Source organism: Oreochromis niloticus, linkage group LG14, assembly GCF_001858045.2.
Source record: "Oreochromis niloticus isolate F11D_XX linkage group LG14, O_niloticus_UMD_NMBU, whole genome shotgun sequence".
Classification (NCBI taxonomy): domain Eukaryota; kingdom Metazoa; phylum Chordata; class Actinopteri; order Cichliformes; family Cichlidae; genus Oreochromis; species Oreochromis niloticus.
In genome coordinates this window covers 18,390,191-18,408,767 of record NC_031979.2, presented here as the reverse complement: position 1 = coordinate 18,408,767, position 18,577 = coordinate 18,390,191, and the positions used below count along the sequence as shown (strand labels likewise).

Here is an 18,577-nt window from a genome sequence, read left to right as displayed (position 1 = left end):
GACTAATGTAAAAAGCACTTTAGTCATGGCATAGTTGTTCTTGCAGCTCAAAACTGGCATAATTGATTGTTCATTACAGCTGTGCTGCTGAGCATGCTTTGGATTTCTCAGTGTGGGCAAACAGTAAACACGGCGCTGTAGTGAGAGAGATTGAAAGATATCTTTATAAACCTAAAAATATACACATTAGTAGCTCAGAAAGTTGGCACGCCAGTTGTCCCAGGCTTATTTTGAACATGTTAACATTCAGACCCAAAAACAAATGTTTAAACAGTGTAAACACATAATGTTAATATGCAAAATATATCATCTAATTTCCAAGAAGTAGAGGGATGAATTTTGTTTTCATTAACTGATCTCTTTAAGTTCTAAAATGTCCCTAAATATGATTCAGTAGGAGTCTGGCTCTCTTAAGCAATAGGCTGTTACCCAAACTGCCACTAGCTCCCTGCTACGGGTCATTTCAGTTCATTTTAGTCACTAAACTGGCCTTGACCTTGTATATTATGCTGGTGCCTTTTGGAGCATTTTTAATGATGTAAGACACTTGTGCTCCAGTTTTAGTCACTGAATTAATTCATTTGTATCAATCTGGAACTATTTTAGCAGGTATTAGTAGATATTAGACTGGTGACCTCTCCAGGGTGTGTCCCGCCTCTTAACCTATCACAGCTGGAATAGGCTCCAGCACCATGGGGGGGAATGAATGAATGAATGAAGTGTGAATCCACAGAGGAATGGGTCATATCACAGTAACCATATTACTGTGCAGGATTGATTGTTTCCAGCAGTATGTTTGCTGCTAATAAAAATAAAAACTCATCGGTGCACTGGTTGCTCAAACCTCTGACCATTAACTCGTCAGTGTGAAGCTTCAAACAGTTGACCTCCTTCTGGCTTCTGGTCCCAGTAAGAGATCGGGCTCTTGATCTTATCTAATCTTTCTGGTTGTAACGCTGACCTCTGCTGAGCCTGCAGAGTAACCAGCTTAAAATCAGTTTACGTAATAACTGACCCGTGCAAGCATATTACTACTATTTTAGGACTATAGCTTTTATTCTGTCCAGAGCCTAAAATAAATAACTCATAAATAATAAATTTCCTATTTTGTTCAGGTAGCAGTGCCTGGTAGAAAATGCTAATACACTGTTTGCACGGAGGCTAAAATAAACATCCCTGTGACACTTTTAGTCCTTCAGCTTTAAAGGGCGAGCCTGAGGACAAGTTTCTGTGGCCTTTAACAATCAGAACTGTTTACAAAGAAGTACGCAGAATTAAAACTGAGTCATAGCCATGGGTTTTAATGCATATTAAACAGGTTACACACAAAGAAAACCAATGAATTATGATGGTGCTCTCAAATGAAGCACTCTAGAAACAGGCAGTACAAGGGTAACAGCAGAAATGTCTTTAAATCTGTGCGTTGCATAAGGGAACAAAGGTCTGTTTTTAACTGTAATATGTAGTTTTCACTTTGGAAATTTTAAAAAAGGGGAAAAGTTCATGCATCGTGTAACTTTCTCGATCTTCAGTCAGATGAAATGTGAAACAAACTACACGATGTACATGCACATCATCTGAGTTTGGCCAATGAGCCATTTTGTCATAATTTTACGTTAAAGTGAACTTCTGTACCAACTGCTAAAATCACATTTTTATCTCTCTTTCCTTTTGTGGTTGTTGAACTGTACAAATGAACAGAAAGATTCTGTCAGCTAATTATTTCAATATGATCGCTGATTTTAAATTTTGAAAAAGGAGCGGGGTGACGGGGCTGTGGGAATAAAGACTCCCATGCAAATTCCCCTGCAAAACTCAAACTGGTGCTTACATTTAAAAGAAAAATAATCCATGGGATCAGTCTTAAAGTAAGGCTATTTTACAACGTTTCTAGAGAAAATATATTTTCAAAATATACAAGAGTTGCCATGTCCGACAGCAGCAGATTTTTTTTGTTCCACTCCTCTACTTTGTCAGAAGGCACAGGCACAAACCACAGCCACCACCACTATGTTGCCAATCGTTGCCAGGACAGCAATCCACAGCCAAATGGTGTCACTGGACACTTTGCCGTCATCCTCGGCTTCTGAGGGTCGCGAATAGCCGGCGTTGAGGTTGGACGTGGACGTCTGCAAGGACGTGTTGCCGTTGTACGGAGAATCCATGAAGGCCCCGCTCACAGCCGGGAATTGCTGCAAGGCAAGTAGAGAAAGAAAAACAAAAACTGGGTGATTAATAAAGTCAGGTGCAACAAAACGAATGACAAGGTTAAATATGCGATTAAATAGGGTTTTAACGTGGTACGTAATATTTTAAGGTCTTTAACCTACAATGTAATAATGAATTGGTGTTATAAAAATGAAAAATATTGCAAGTAAGCACCGTTTCCAGTACAACATAAGTAATACACTGATGAAAGGCACTACTGGAAAATGATATTTTCTGTTCAGGTTAAACAAACAGCTGCTCCTGGTCTCAGGAGAGCTGTAGCGTACAGTGAAGAGAACGCAGCATCTCAAAGGGATTAATTCTCAGACGGATTAACAGTCCGTCACATGCTTCACATTACTAAAAGCTGCAGAGAAAATCAGAAAGCAAACAAGGCGCAAAATGAATCCCATTTTTAGTCTCAGGTGGAGGTGTTTGTCCTCTGTGGGCTTCCATATTATCCCATCAAACAGACAGGAAAGAGATGCAGCCAGTATTCATAGAAATAGGAGCACACACTCATGTATATTTGCGCTCTTCTTCCTGCCCTACACACACATTTACACACATGCGGTCCAAGCCACCTCAAGTTTTAGCCACTTGCTTAGGTTATGTTGCTGTCACTCTTCATCCCGGAGGTGTGACACACGCACACACGCGAGGTTGAAACTCAGGATGCGTCGGCGTAATCCGCTGTAACGTTTCTCACAAACTCACCAGAACACCCAAACACAACCACACAGGGTGTCTTATACTCTTAAAGCAGAGACCGCACAGTCTGCGATACAAACAGACAGCCCAGTGACCATTAATAATTCTAGTTTTTACCCTGACAGATGAAAAGTTCAGCTGAGTTTGACCCTTTGACTTGTAGGTATTTAGGCATGTTAAGGAGCCGTTCTGTGATTGCTGAGCAACCTAATGTTCAAAATTGACTGTCCGAAAAGGTGAGTCAGATCTGACCGTGACTGGAAATGTTCATTTATTTGAACAATAGTATATTTTTAAGAACTAAACATTACTTCTTATCTATACTCATTAGTTTGTTATTTATTTCTGATCACTGCGATCACCCCCACTGGAATAGGGGACGGATGATTTGAATGTAGCTCTTTAAATCCCGGCAGAAAATGTCACGTTCATGCGATGAATAAATGTTTCTGACGCTGCGTCATTGTGACTGCAGCTGAGGTCAGACCTTTGTGATTGTGAACACAGCTATGGCTCTGGGATGTTTCAAACATCAGGTTCAGTTTGACCCCAAGAGCTTCTCAGGCAGCGTTTATGTCCCCATGTACCCTCTCTGCAACCTAACTGCAGATGTGACTTCAGGGCAAATTTCACTCATACAGATGTTTTTGGTTTTTTTGGTTTTTAAGAACTCACTTTGTTACCACTGAATATTTACAAGGGAACTCCACCTGAGTTTGTACAATGGAGTGGATATTTTTGCCTCTGTGAAGTTTAAACGCCAATTTTGAGGAATGAGTCATTTGAAGCATGACATGAGAACATGGTTCAAATGCCTGCTAGTTTTAACCAATAAGACTTCTTCTGTCTTCACACCAGATAAAGTACACAAGATTTAATGTTTGTTTGGTTTTATTTTAGTTTTTGACATGAACTATCTTTGTATCTCATCACTCTTTGACCAGCTATTGGGCGCAAAGACAAAAAAACGCCAAACAAATCCAGATTCAAGCACAAATATTGAGGATAATTATGTATAAAACAGCTAATCCTTGATTCCAATATAGAAAAGTCCACTGATCACATGGGGATCAAGCAGAGCTTAGTCTACATGTCCCAGCCAAGCAGATCACAGAGCTCGTAGTGTACATATTAAATCCCGTTGATGTACAGTATGAGGATGTTTTCCAATATACACGATCATTCAATCCCAGCTGTCTCATCTTATCCAAAAGCAGCTGCATGTTTTCATGCCTTCCTTAAAAAAAGGAAGAGTTTAAAACATTGCAACCATTAAGATGTGTCAGCATAATTCATGAGAAAACTTTGTGAGTGCCCACAGACGCCATTTAATATCTATATTTAATTAAACTGCCTCCTGGGATTTTTCACAAGTGAATGCAGGTTTGGAGAAATTTATCATAAAGCACCCAACGTGTAATTGAAACGTATAGAAAATCTAACCAAATATATATATATATATATATATAATATATATATATATATATATATAATATATATATATATAATATATATATATATATATATGTATATATATATATATATACATGAAGGCAAAGCATACTGTAACAATGGGAGCGGTGAAGTCGCTCACTTTTTCATTAGAAAGTCTGAGCCCACAGGCAGTGTCTCATTCTGCGAGTAAAAGAAAAGGGTCATCAAGAAAAGCAGCATGAGCATGAGCAAGTGTTATTACACCACATGGCTGGAGGACAAACTATCCAAAGATATAATGAGTTTGTTTTTAGGACGAGACAGTCTAAATTCAAATAGTTTAATATATACTGTACGCTATGACTCGGCGTGGTCAACTGAAAGTGGAAGTCGGGTCCTACTGTATGGGTGCCAACACACTGTAATCTAATTTCTGATTTTAGTTCTTTTTTTTTTCATTTGTTCATTTTATCTTTATTTGTTTATTTGAGCAAAAAAGCTCAGTCTTTGCATGGAAAATCTGATATTAAGCCTGTGGCGACACGAGAAAGGATTCGGCAAATGAGTTACAAATTAATGAATTAATGAACCGCAGCAAATGCAAATGCTGTGCTCTTAGATGTGAACCAAAGACATCCACTGCAGTATTGTACTACAAATACAATACTTTTCAGCAGTGTTTTTACATACAACCAGCCACACACACACACACACACACACACTTAACCACACATCTACTCTCACACACAACATGCTTACAGTCACTGCACTGAGCAGTGTGAAAAAGCAGCAATCTGTTCAGTCACATTAAAGTTATATAAGGAAGTGACCTCTTTCAGTGCTACAACATCTTCATAGTTTTACTTTAAGTGCTGTTTTTCACAGTTTAGCTCAACATTTTCACTGTGTCCCGATCTCAGAACTGTTTGTGTCTCCAAACTACTGTGTTTATTTCTGAATTGTGTATTATAAGATCTAAAAAAATGTAAGCTTGTACTGCAAACTGTAAATAAAGAAATCTAAAGAAAGACATTGAATGTATATTGTGAACCATATCAGAATTGTTTCAGTTAATTTTCTGTTAAATATTGGATTTATCTAACTCACTGTTTTGCTTTCATTTTTTAGTATTCTATAGTAGACGTGGTATAAAAAACTGCTTTAAATTCATCTGCAGTGGTTCCACAAATACGCTGATATATAACTTTATCTTGATCAGTATGATATGATTGATACAAAACACTGCAATAAAAATTAAGTCATATAATAAGTGAGGTTAATCTTCTTCTAACTGGATACCGCACGGACTGAGTACCAGATAACTGAGATTTAGTTGCAGACCACACACATTTAGAAGAAATACCAATCAGTTCCAGACACCCAGTGAAAAAGTGATTTAGCAGTGATCGAAACACACCTTCAGCCAAGAAAAAAGCTAAATAGAACCCTAAATTAATAATACACAAGCCATAAATAAACATAATCTTAATGCATGTCTAACTCTCAAGAAATAGACAATCATATTCAGCCTGTTGCTGGTCCTGAAAATACAGATCACCTTCTTGTTTACTCTCAAACGCTCTAAAGTAACAAAACAAGTCAAGTGCAAAGCTGCTGGGATATTGAATTTGAGACTGCACCTTACACATGCTCGATCCTCTGTGTCTATAAAATCCTCCAAGTTTATCATGCCTTGCATCTGATGCACAGGACATTTTGTCATGCTTTTGATACTAAGAGCAATCTCCATTAAGATCATACGAGTAATTAAAAGTTTCCAAGTGATTCCAGGAATCCATATACAAAAATCTATGTTTTCTAAAACACAGCATATAATGACAAACAAACTAGAAAGAAAGCATGAAAACAGGACAGAGAGTTGTACCTACTGCCGGCTGTATGTGAAGAAAGAAACCAGTTCTTAGGATGCGGTCTGTCTGGTCCTACGCTCTGACTTAGAGTGCATCCAGAAACAGAGAGGAGCTGCGCTTCATGAGAATGAGAGACTTAACTGCATCTGAGAGAGACACAGTATACACTGAGAGAGAGAGAAAGAGAGAGAGGTATCCTTCCCAGTGAAAGTGAGAGATGAGTGTACACTGTGAGAGCATGTGTGTTACAGCTATAGAGATCCCACTGTGAGAGTATGGGTATAAAAATGTGCGTGGGTAAGGGTGGGAGTGGTTTCATCTCCGAAACAGCTGAGCTGGAGGTTTCTAACCTCACTCTGACAGACTATTTATGTATCAGTGAAGGAGAGCCCTGACGGACGGCGAGGAAAGTGAAAAATGATGTCGTTCAGCGGTAAATGAGAAGAGCAATAGGGCGGAGGTATGAATGACTTGAGACACATCCACTCACAGATTTGAACCAGCGGCACTGTGAGCACTCGGCATTCGACTCAGCTTGCTTAGTCAAATGCATGTTGGCATTTCGGGAGCTCGTGTACAAATATTAACAGCATTCATCGGCATGTACGAGTGAAACCATATGCACACATTAGAGAACATGTGTGTAAGATAGCATGTCTCGCAGCTTGTGTGTGTCATGCTCTGTGAATCCATGCAGAAGACAACTGTCTCAACGTGTAAGTTGTCTCAGTCATTGTTTAAGACCACCATACTTTTTGTTAAAACATGAACAAAGGATTGGTCAAATATTTGCATTCACACACAGCAACAGTGCCTCCTGCTCATCCAGTTCAGGGTTAAGATGGATCTGGACATGTCATGGCGGTTAGAGAGGCAGTGTACACACTGGACGGGTCACCAGTCTGTCGCAGGGCCAACACAGAGAGACAGACAACCATTTACACTCGGCCAATTTAGAGTCACCACTTAACATGCATGTCTTTGGACTGTGGGGGGAAACCAGAGTAACCCGAGAGAAGCCATGCAGGCACAGACAGGCCAAGCACACTGCAAACAGAAAGGTCAGTGGATTTGAACCCAGGACCTTCTGCTGTGAGGCAACACTGCTAACCGCTGCACCACTAATACTAATACTTAATTAGTAATTCACTAATAATTACTATATTATTAGTTACAAGCCCCAAAACAGAAACATATAAGTAAAGGAATGGAAAGAGAAGATGCTTGCAGAGAAATAAAGAAACACAAGAATCAGAGCAGGTCTTCTGCCTCTTAACTTTTCATTTCCCACCCGTCACGCCGTACTATGTAAACTTTTATCCTCCTAACTCTATCCAGATGTTTGCCTGAGACTTCTGCCTCTACAAATCTTTATGCCCTGCTTTTGACCTCCTCTACATCTTTCTCGCTCTTCAAATTTAGTGATATCACCCGTAAAATTAACACATTGCTGTTTTGTTTTCCTTCTCACATCGTCTAACCTGCTATTTTTGCCTCCACTCTCCTTTCATGAATTTTCTCATCTCTCCCTGTTTTCCCTGTGCATCACTTTACTCTCTCGATCCATAGCATGATAGTATCATCCCTCCCTAGATGATGTAGCGTGCAGTGCTGCAGGACTTGTAGTACTGCCGATATATAGCTATATATATTAGAATTAGACATTTCTTCTGTTCATCTGTTTAGAATAAGTTGGCTTTCGAGTCTACTCTCTGTGCCCATCTGCATGTGCATCCTGTTGTTGCTTAGAGTGAGGAAGCACATGTGTAGCCTTTATGTTTCTGCATGTGCATATGTGTTAGCATTCATTTGTCTGTCTCTATTCTAAATGAACAGGTGCAGGAAATGCATGCCTATGTAGATGTAAACCTTTATTCTGTGTGACTGTGCGGTTGCATACACATGTAAATGTATATGTGTCCAGGACAGGCATGGTTTATAAAGTTATGTAATGTGCTTCTACACTGAGGGGAGAGAAAGCGCCTTTTGTAATCCCACACTCATGTACACACAAGACACAAATGAATGCACACACATATGCTGCAGAAACACGCATTCATCAATCACTGAAAGTGCACAGTTATCTAAAGTTAGAGGGGATTGAAGTGAAGAGAAAAAAGATGGAGAGAATAAAGAGGTCCATACTCACATATGTTTTATTCGATATTCGTCTTCAGAGATGTAGTGCATCTTTATATTTAAAGTGTGTTTCAGCTTTATATGCAATATCTTAAAAGACTGGGAAGATTATGTTTTCATTTCACCTTTGACAGGTTAGATATTGCCATGACCGGAATCTTTGGTCCATATGGTACTTATTTAAGAAAAAAACATGGATGGAAGAAAAAGGGGAGGAGAGAAGGAGAGACAGAAGAGAGAGAAATAAAAGGGTGAATGAACAGCCTCACAGCATCCAGCTGTTCATCTTCTTTGTGAAACATCTGTCATAAAATTACAGGCAGTGAAAGCAGAGGAAGGGGAAGAAAATACAGATGAAAAATGATGCTTAGCTAATTCTTTATTCATACAGTTTGCACAGTTAGCTCTGGACTGCTCTGTACCCTCACTAGGCATTTACTGCATGGTTTTATTATATAAGGAATGTTATAATGTTATCTATACTGGTTAACCACAACATTAAAGCCACCTGTAGGTGAAGTGAATAACACTGATCATTCTCTTTATGTGTTTGTAGAATCTCTGACATGTATCTCCCCCCAAAACACTTCTGTAACAGAAGACGTGCTAGCTAATAAGCATAGGTTAGTTAGCATGATCCAGAGCATTTAAAACATGCAATCTATAGAGGATTTATATCTGATGGACCAGCAAACATTTCTACCCAAAAATGTACTTCTTGGCTATGAGATGTTGTTCTTTAACAATAAATCTGACATTTGTTCAGTGATGGAAATACTCGTTTTAAAAAATGTCAGAGATGCATAGAAAAGAAAATAATATTCAAAATGAGTCAGTTCCTTGTGAACTAAGACCGTTTTTTCTCCATCCATCCATATTCTTCTAATTAAGTATACTGGGGGATCTGGAGCCTATTCAAGCTGTCATAGGTCAAGAGGTGAGGTATACCAGCCACCACCCTTAGCACACCTTTCCCTGTTTGCCTGTTCACTGGTCTTAAATAAATAATAATGGAGTAATAAAGCAAGCTTGAGTGGCTTATGGTTCTGAGGCCATGGTAGAGGGTTATTAGTATGTACAGACAGTTTTTTCTGCAGAATTCAGTGATTAAAAGAATAAAAATTTAAAAAGGTACAATAAATGCAAATAATTAAATTACATTTGTAGAGTTTTACAGACCTGCTGATATTGTCTCCTGCTTGCAGCAAGCCTTAGAGCCTTTGAGACAAACCTAGTGTAACTGAGTTCATTTTAAATCACACACAAGACATGATGGTTTGCCCTGAAATAAATGACACCAAGCAAACTAAATCAAAATGTAGTATGCAGCTGAAAATAATTTCCATAATTTATAAGTTAATGAGCCATGTGATGAGAAGAAAAGTCTAAGGCGAACTTTAGCTGAATGAATTCACGATAAGAACTGAAGCAGCAATTGTGCGAGGAGAGGGGGAAAAGAAACAAAATGAGCAAGAAGACGAGCGAAAGGAAAAAAGAGATGATCGCACTCGGTGATGAGCGAGTGCGAGTACTCTGCAGAAGAGCCTGCTCTTATGGCTGGTTGAATCTTTGCTTAGTTTTGCTGGAGGCTTCAAATCCTGACTGACAAACAAAGAGCAGCATTCACTCAGTTATTGTGTGCTTCAAACACACACACACACATACAGTATAGGTATTGTAACTTAGTGTAACTTACGCATTCAATTGCAAAAAAGGTTTAAAGGATTTAACTGAATTCATCAGTTAAATATGATAATGTTAGAGCAAATACAGTTGTGATGAGAAGTTTGCAAACACTCGTCAATGATTATTTGTGTCTGTATGTATAATTTTGACATGAAAGAATTATGCCTTAACGCCCACTCACATCCTGGGCCATCTGACCTCAGGAAATCACATGATAGGGTGGGGCTAGGTTTCATAATGAGTTTACCCGAAACCTTGGCTGATTGTGACCTCACAATCCTGGCTCATGTGATTAGGTAGAGGATCATCAGGGGGTCCTTTTGTCCCTCTCGGGGGGATACTCCCACATGGCTTAAATCTGGGACTCTGCACCATTTGACCCTAGAACTGAAGAAGCTTCTCGGATGAGAGGTGAAACGTCTTCGAGCAACTTAAAAAAGTCCAGACGCTTTTCTTTCTAAGCTCCTTAGACTACGATGACCTGGATGACTGAGAACCTTCACAGACATATGCTGTAAAATCATTCCACCCTGGAAAAACAACATCGCAAAGAAATCCTTAAAACTCCAAAGTTACCATGATATTCATCCCTGTGAAACATGACTGTAAGCTTCTGACCATAACTGTAAGTCCATGTATGGAGGAGGATGGGGTTGACAGATGGGTCAACAAACCAACAACAAACACAGCAAGTAAACCTTAACAGGAAGCTGCTAGTTTTCAGCTTCTGTGTAACACCCATGCACTGATTTTTTTGTTTTCCCTCACATGCATGTACTCATCATTGGTAATTACCAAAGTGTTTTAATCCAAACCATGACCTAACCAAGTATTTTGGTGCCTTGAACTAACCATACAGTGAATGACAATATCTCTCTGCTAACTGCTTGGAAAAACTCAGGACAACATACAGTCATCAAAGGCAATAAAAAAATGAACACATAAAAATATATGTATGAGGTATCATACATTATACCTTAAACCGTAAGCGTTTGTTCCTTAGTCAGTCATTTCCCTTTGATTATATAATCTGATTATGTTTGTATTTTAGTCTTTCTCCTATTCATGATGATGGTTGAGTGCAGAGGAGTTCACAGGGAGCACGCCATGTGAACTCCTCTGCACTCAACCATCATCGTGAATCCTGGTCTTGTTATCACTTGAACAACCAAGTCACGCTGCCATGTAACAAAGAGCATGGAATCACATGTGCATGGGTTACTGAATGTGTTACCTCATAGGTCATCTGACCTTATCAGGAATGCTTCTGACGTTTGTATGAAGCCAAGTTATACTGTAATGCATAAAAGGAAACATTGAAATATTGCACTGGAGATTATACTACACTGCCAGGGTATCATAGAAAATGAATGAAACACGTCACTGCATTAAAATTTAAAGCCTAGGTAATGTGAATAAATGCAGACCATCATGATACAGAGAAGAGAAGTGCTAGACAGTCTAATGCACAACACTGTCGAATGATTGCTTTTCTTTTTTTCATGTGCTCTAGCCAGGAGTTGCTTCCAGAACGACAGCATCTTGATGCTTGCCCAGGAATAAGAAAATAATGACAACCCATGCTCCACTTACACCTTTAATACATCAATTTTTCCATGTCCAAAGTTCCAGGTGAAGATGTAAATGAAGCTTCGGTTGCTCTGCATCAATAAATAGCAAGTGCTACAGAAGAGGAGCGAGCATAAAAGGCGTAACATTTTTTCACATGAAACTTTTCGAACAGCTCCAAAAATATCACCAAACATGCCAACTGTTTTTGCAATTTGTCACAAAATGTCCAAAGTCTGAATTTCCCAGGAAGACAAAGAAGTGCAACACTGAGAGATAAAGATTGAGGATATGGTAGGAAGATTATTATTATTTTTTATTTTCAAAAGGTAAGGAAATTTAAATCTTACATCTGATGCCCTCATTTATTTATAGTTTTTAAATAAGATATTCGATTCTACATTGTGATTATTAATTTTTTTATATCAAATTGAAGTATCTAAATTTTGTGTTATTCAAAGGCTGCATGAAAGTTTTAGGGAGTCTGATACAGTTTAATGCAGGCTAAACTATTTAGTTTGCAGTATTGTTGTACAGTTTACAGTAATGCACTGTGTTGGATTGGTGCAGAGCAGGCTGTGGCGTTCATGGTCAATATTAAGTTACATAAATAATAAATAACTTTAAAAATTTTATATTAATTTTATGTGTCTAGGGATTGAAAATCAGCCATCTATCTTGTGAAACATCTACTTATATCTTGTTAAAGTCAATTAGGCGAGTCCACAAAGAGCAGTGAATACTGAACTAGCAGCACAGGTCAGCTGATTACAGCCTGTACACAAAGAAAAATCTCCAGGAGCTTGCATTACTTTATGATCAGCCCACCTGTCAAATCCACTTTAATCCCTCATTTTATATATGCATATATATATATATATATATATATATATGCAAGCTTTTGAAGCATGCATTTATGCAATGACATGTTCATTGCATATATTTAGTCTGAACTTAAATAGAGGATAGGAAATAGGAACTGTTCATCTGAAATTAATAATCAAGTTTCTAAGGTGAAGTGTGAGTTGACAGTTGAATTATTTATGTAGCAGTGTGCAGTTGTGTCCATCCTGTCTCATGTCTGGCGTGTGATACTAATCTGTCATGTCAACCATTGTGAATGAATAAAGCATCACAGAGGTTATAGTACGCCGCAGGGCATTTATGTATCCTCCCCTCCTTGCATCTATTTGTCATGACTTCTTTTATTTCTCAAGGTTATCTCAACCCTGTGCTGGGGGAACAAACACGTGAGGTGCTTCATGCATTGTTAAAGGACATACAGGGATTCTTTGAAATCAACTGAAAGACTTCCCAAACAGTGTGAAGCACACAAAGAAGAAAAAAAAGAAACTTCATACACAATGGCTTGTTTGGATTTACATTATTACATAATAATTGCATAAAAAAATAAAAACACTTTTAAAGTGCAAAACATAAAAACTTTGTAAAGTAAATTAAAATCAAGGAAACCAGTTTAAAGGAAGTGTAAAAATAAAGAACCAAGACAAAAAATAAGACACTGCAGAAGTTTTCTCTGGAAGCTTGCTACATGTTTATAGTGCACGCTACCTTAATGCTTTTTCCATATTTATGTCAAAACAGAACATGCTCTGTAGTATATGATCATGTTCTGTCATAGTATATATGAAATACTATGAGTACTGCTTTGCAACCTCTACACAGTAGGGGTTGAGAAGTTGTAGAAGTTGGTCAGAAAGTTAGTCGAAAAGCAAAATATTACACAACCATTCATGTCAGCACTTCAGCGTCTGATAAATAGAAAGTCTGGGTATTAAAGAAATGCATGACTTGCCAGTGTAACTGCTACAGAAACTGTTTATATACAGCTTCACTTTCATACTTCCTGACTCATTTTTGCTGACAAAACATGGTTGAGAAAACACTTTAAAAGCACAGACTACCAAATAATTCACACTGGATGAAATGAACAACACCAAACATGCCTTGGAGCTAAATGTAGTTTGGTAAACCTAAGCTATGTATAAAAAAAAAGCTTTACTTAGTTTATATACACACATATAGACAGATAGACAGATAGATAGATAGATAGATAGATAGATAGATAGATAGATAGATGTGTGTGTGTGTGTGTGTGTGTGTGTGTGTACATTTTATAAACATCAATTCAGTATAACACAAAAATGTTTTGTGCAAGCTCAGCTTTAGCTTTGTAGTTTGTGTCCAGCAGTCACATGTGCAGTTGATGATGCTGCCAATGTCATGTATTTGTTAAGGCCATTGTGATTCTTAGCCATGTTGTTTGGGATGATGTGAGCCCTGAATACTGATGACGTATGCTGTACACAGAGGTCAAGTAACGGGTGGTAGCTGTTTGACTAATGTGCTGCCCGGGCATCAGTCAGTCAGGATCATGCCTGAAAAGGAAGTGGGGGTCAATTCCAGGAGAGAAGTTGTGATACTTAAAAAAACAAACTAATTCCTTTCCTATTGTGGCCCCAAATTGATCATTATTTAAAAGAAATATCAAATATGATTGCAGTTAAACTACTTAGATTAATGTAGTTTTACTTGTCCTCAGTTCTGGACAACTGGACATCAGTAACAGGGAACTTCTTAATGGTGAAAGCAAAATACAAAAAAAAAGTATGATCACATATTTTGGTCATAAATGTGTATTCAGGCAGAACAGCAAACGTATTAGTAGTTTTAGTTCTCGGTATTACATACACTACATGCATAGCTTTACTTTACAGCCCTGTAGTTCTGTATAGATCACTGTATGGATGTGGGTAACTTATTTGTTAAACAAATAGCAATAAGAAAATCTGATCCATGTTTCTACTTTTGGATGAACTGGAAGAACGAGCTGCTCATGATGGATCCGATTTGCTGTGTGTGGTGCGCTGATGTCGCTCCAAAGCATCTGATAAACTCTTTAGCAGATGGTAATCTGACCTATATCTACATCGCACACACTTTGATTGGCATTGCTTAATTAAGACCAGTCTAACAGTCACTCCCAGAAAGAAAAAAAGGGGGTTGGGATTGAAAGAGAGGAAAAGGGTCATCAACAGAAGAGCAGTCTTGGAGGTTTGTTGCTCAAGGACACTCAGCATCTACAGGATTTGACAAATACATATGAAAAAAACCCAGAATGTTTCCATTTTCCTTACTTTTCTGAAAGGTCAGCCTTGAATTAGGTGGATTATGAAACTGATTTCTTTAGCAGGCTGCTGACACTATATTTTGTGCCATATTTAATGTAGTGGAAAGATTATATTTACATCCCTCATCGGCTCAGTTATGACCCTTGAGCCTTTCAGCTGAAAAGACATTCAACATATGTTTTTGGTTTACTTTTTTCCAGTTTTTTTTCTAAACAAAGTTTTGGAGATGCGTGGTTTTCAGGTAGCGACGGCGTTGCGACATTGACAGTTAGTGTGGGGTGATTAAAGACCACACATTGAGCACATCTGATGAACTATCTAAGAACAGATGGCTATCAGATGAGGCTTTCCATCAAACTCCTTCAGCCAGACAGAGTTCACGTCTGGAGCAGAGAAGCTCAATGAGTAGAGAATTAAAGGGAACTACCACCCAATTCAGGGACATAAAAGTGTTTATTATTGGTTGAAAGAGTTTATATTTTAACCTACAGCACACATTCAGAAAGTCTAACCAGCTGTGTGGAAAAGCTTTGAGCCTCTGTTGCCATTACTTGAGCATGTCTTTGCACAGAGGGTGTGTTGATTTAGTGCCCATAAGCAGATGGTAACCGGAGACTTTGCACAACAGGGTACCCATCAGGAAATAGGTACCCAATCTCCAAAACTACTGTGTGTGATACAATGACATCTCCTCTTTGTGCCTTAGCATCATACTGTTTGATATATGAAAGCTCTTTTTTGCCAAATTGGAAAAATTATTTATTTCCCCAAACAGCAGGTTTTCAGATGTGATAAATAAATACTTCTGTGGCATATTTCATCGGGAGTCTATTAAACTGTGTCTGTTATGAATGAATGCTGTCACAACCACTATATTTTTTACATTTTGTCCAAAGACATGTAAAAAAAATGGTTTCTAAGTCTCAATAACACTATTTAGTCCTTAAAAAATCCTTTAAAAATGATCCGCCATATCTGTAAGTTCATTTATCCTCTCCACATAAAGAAAGATGTATCTTTTAAATACTTGACACTAAATTATGTTTTGTTTTGTTTTAAACTACATAGGACAAGCTAATAGACATCCTAGTCACTAAACTATTTTCTGATGAGAAAAGTAAAAAACATCTTTGGAGATGCACTATAGATGCTTCCTATTGCAAATAAAGCACTACAGTAAAAGTGACTCAGTTCCTCAAAGAGCACATTCAGTGAAAATAGGAGTTTTACTGTGCTTGCACTTAAAAGCCTATGGATATATTGCAAAACACATCTGTAGGCTTTATAGCCCTGCAATGCCCAAACAGGTCACTACTGCAACATAAAACATTGCCCTCAGGTTATAGCTAAAGCTCAAGATCATAATTCAGAGGCTGGAAAAAAATGAGAGAAGAATATTCTTTCATGATTGAGAGTAACAGAATAGAGGCTGCTGTGTTAACCTTTAAAGAAAGAAGTCCAACCAACTAGAAGTTTTTATTTTTTTTAAGTATGTTGTTCTTTGCAGATGCAAGGATGCTATTTTAATGAAAGACTTTTATATGAACTTAGTGGACTGGAAAGCTTCACTGGTAAAAAAGTAAAATGATGAGTTGCTGATGTGCAAAAAGTGCTTCATTCATGCATCATGAAAATGGAAAGCCCTCTATCTGACATTTATGGGGTTTTTTGTTTTTGTTTTTATAACAATTGCAGGCAAATCAACATACAGCAAAGGAATATGCATTCAGTTTGACTCATGTGAGCAGTACCCTCGTGGACAACAATGTCTTTGTGAACAAAGCTGTATCCCCAATTGTTCTCAACTGTATTTCAGTCCACGTGAGTGTATGGCTCATGGATGCTTCACTCCACTTTGTTAAGATTTGACAGAAAGACGGGAAAACAGCAGCGCTGACGTGACTCAGTTGTTTAAATCAAGCGTGAGTCCTTTCTCGCGTGTCTACTTTGGGAGAAGCTACTGCACAGACTGCTTTTGACTCATATCTGTATGTGTGCTCTGTCTAAAACTGTACAAATAATGTGCAATTTTGTACTCTTCAGTGTACAAAAACTTTTTTAATGATTCAGTGACTCAGTCTACACACTGTAGCTACAGTTCCCAAGTTATAATAAAGGCCGATAAAAGTAGACAGTGTGGGATCTGTACTTTGTCTACTTTTATAATAATTTCACTACAATACACTATGTCTGGAAAACCTTGATTACTATGAGATCAGGCTCTTTTAATGGTTTTATACTGGACAACATATGAACACTTGACCACTACAGCCAGGGAATCCAGTGGCTGTAACATAAGTTGGTGGCATGATCACTGTAAATCAGTGTAAAGTTGTTCTAAATGATAACCAGTTTTTAATAAAGGTCATCTAAAGGCATAAGTCCCCTTTAATTACATGGAATTCCAATGTTAATTTTAAATTACAATTTCATTATATTTACCTACAAATTCTTAAAGGTAAGAGTAAGGGGGTCACAAATCAGGTTTTTACCTTAAACAAATCAATACTATAAGGACATTTAAGTATTTCATAATTTACCACAGTAATAGTTTGCAGTTTAATGGCAATTTTGCAGAAAAACAAACAATATTTCCCCATCTGACATCAAATGTACACTGTACTACCTTTATTGAAGATTCATTATGTTGTTGTGTATGATGTATTTTCTATTAGTCAACTGTACTTTTATTTTACTAATATAAATGTGATAAGGACTATTCTTGTTTTTCAGCTTACAAGAAAAAAAATACCTGTAAAAGGTAAAAGTCTATGTGACTTTATAATGATGGAGCCGATTCTAACTTGTTTTTTTCTTCCACTGTCGTGGTTTAAATTTAACTTTCAGACAGAGGTTTCTCTTGCTTGTAAAACACATGGAAGTTAGCCAAGGTTAAGCCATTCCATATAGTACAGTGTGCTTATGACGAAAGACTGAGAAATATTGTTTGTTTTAAGCAAAATTGCCCAGAATTTATGCAGTACTTCAAATTTCTTACAGTATAATTTGTGTACCCTATTCTAGGGTAACAAATCAGCCTTTAAGTACTTCTAGGTAAATATAAATACATGTTAATTTCAAACAAAATACAGTGAAATTCCATTTCATTACAGGGGAAGTAAGTATTATAAAAGTGTTACCTCTTTGTCTTATGATGACACATTTTTATCCTGATGGGAGTGCTCTCTCCTACAATCACATCGTCTCAATCCGTTTCTACCATGATTCAGTATCTCGTTATCTCATCTTTAGTAAAAAAAAAAAAAGCCTTTTTAAATATCCATCGAAAAGTCATAAAGTGAGAGCTTACATGGATAACCATATTTCTGCTTCCTTACCTGTGCAGACATCAGTGATAATTCCATTATCCCGGGGTCAAAGGTTGCCAGCTAGAGCGTCTAAAGAAGGCGGTCTTTAAAGTAGAAGTCAGACAGCTGACAGCAAAGAAAATAAAAGGAGAAGAAAAACGAGTATGAGGGCTTCAAAACGGCACTGCTGTGCTTCACTCAGAGTACTTGTGAATGCTTTTCATGCTTCACAGAAGAGTTTATTCTCTCAATACATGTCTCTCTCCCCCCCTCACTCTCTCTCTCTCTCTCTCTCTCTGCCTTTGTGGATGTGGATGTTGCACATAAAGCATGCTGATATGGCTTTGGCACGAAACTCCACGTCTTCCTGTTACAACTTACTTTGGATTGAACCCCATAATCCCAAAGGTGGATCCTTGAATTATGAATGTATTGCATGCATGTTCTGTTTTTTTAACCCCATTATAAAGAAGTCATGGGCTGTGATTAAATCATGTAG

General features: G+C 37.8%; 1 protein-coding gene across 3 annotated transcripts; it reads right to left on the bottom strand.

The window, feature by feature from the left end:
- Positions 1-1,274: 1,274 nt before the first annotated feature.
- Positions 1,275-18,275, bottom strand: LOC106097966 (uncharacterized protein C14orf132). 3 transcript variants are annotated; one of them, XR_001224028.1, is made up of 2 exons: positions 6,243-6,473; positions 1,275-2,192 (listed from the first exon to the last, which is right to left on the bottom strand). XR_001224028.1 is itself a non-coding variant. In XM_013269304.1 (2 exons), exons 1-2 carry the CDS (start codon positions 18,133-18,135, stop codon positions 1,974-1,976), a joined length of 246 nt encoding a protein of 81 aa, XP_013124758.1. In that variant the 5' UTR covers positions 18,136-18,275; the 3' UTR covers positions 1,275-1,973. The 3 variants fall into 3 exon arrangements, 1 of the variants encoding a protein (XP_013124758.1); XR_001224029.3 differs by having other exon boundaries at positions 6,239-6,466; XM_013269304.1 differs by lacking the exon at positions 6,243-6,473 and adding an exon at positions 18,109-18,275.
- Positions 18,276-18,577: the final 302 nt, after the last annotated feature.

Excerpts from the sequence above, each read along its gene's own strand:
- LOC106097966 (XM_013269304.1), bottom strand. The coding sequence starts at position 18,135 with ATGGAATTATCACTGATGTCTGCACAG. Across the intron at positions 2,193-18,108 it reads TATCACTGATGTCTGCACAG|CAATTCCCGGCTGTGAGCGG; the intron begins GTAAGGAAGCAG and ends CTTGCCTTGCAG.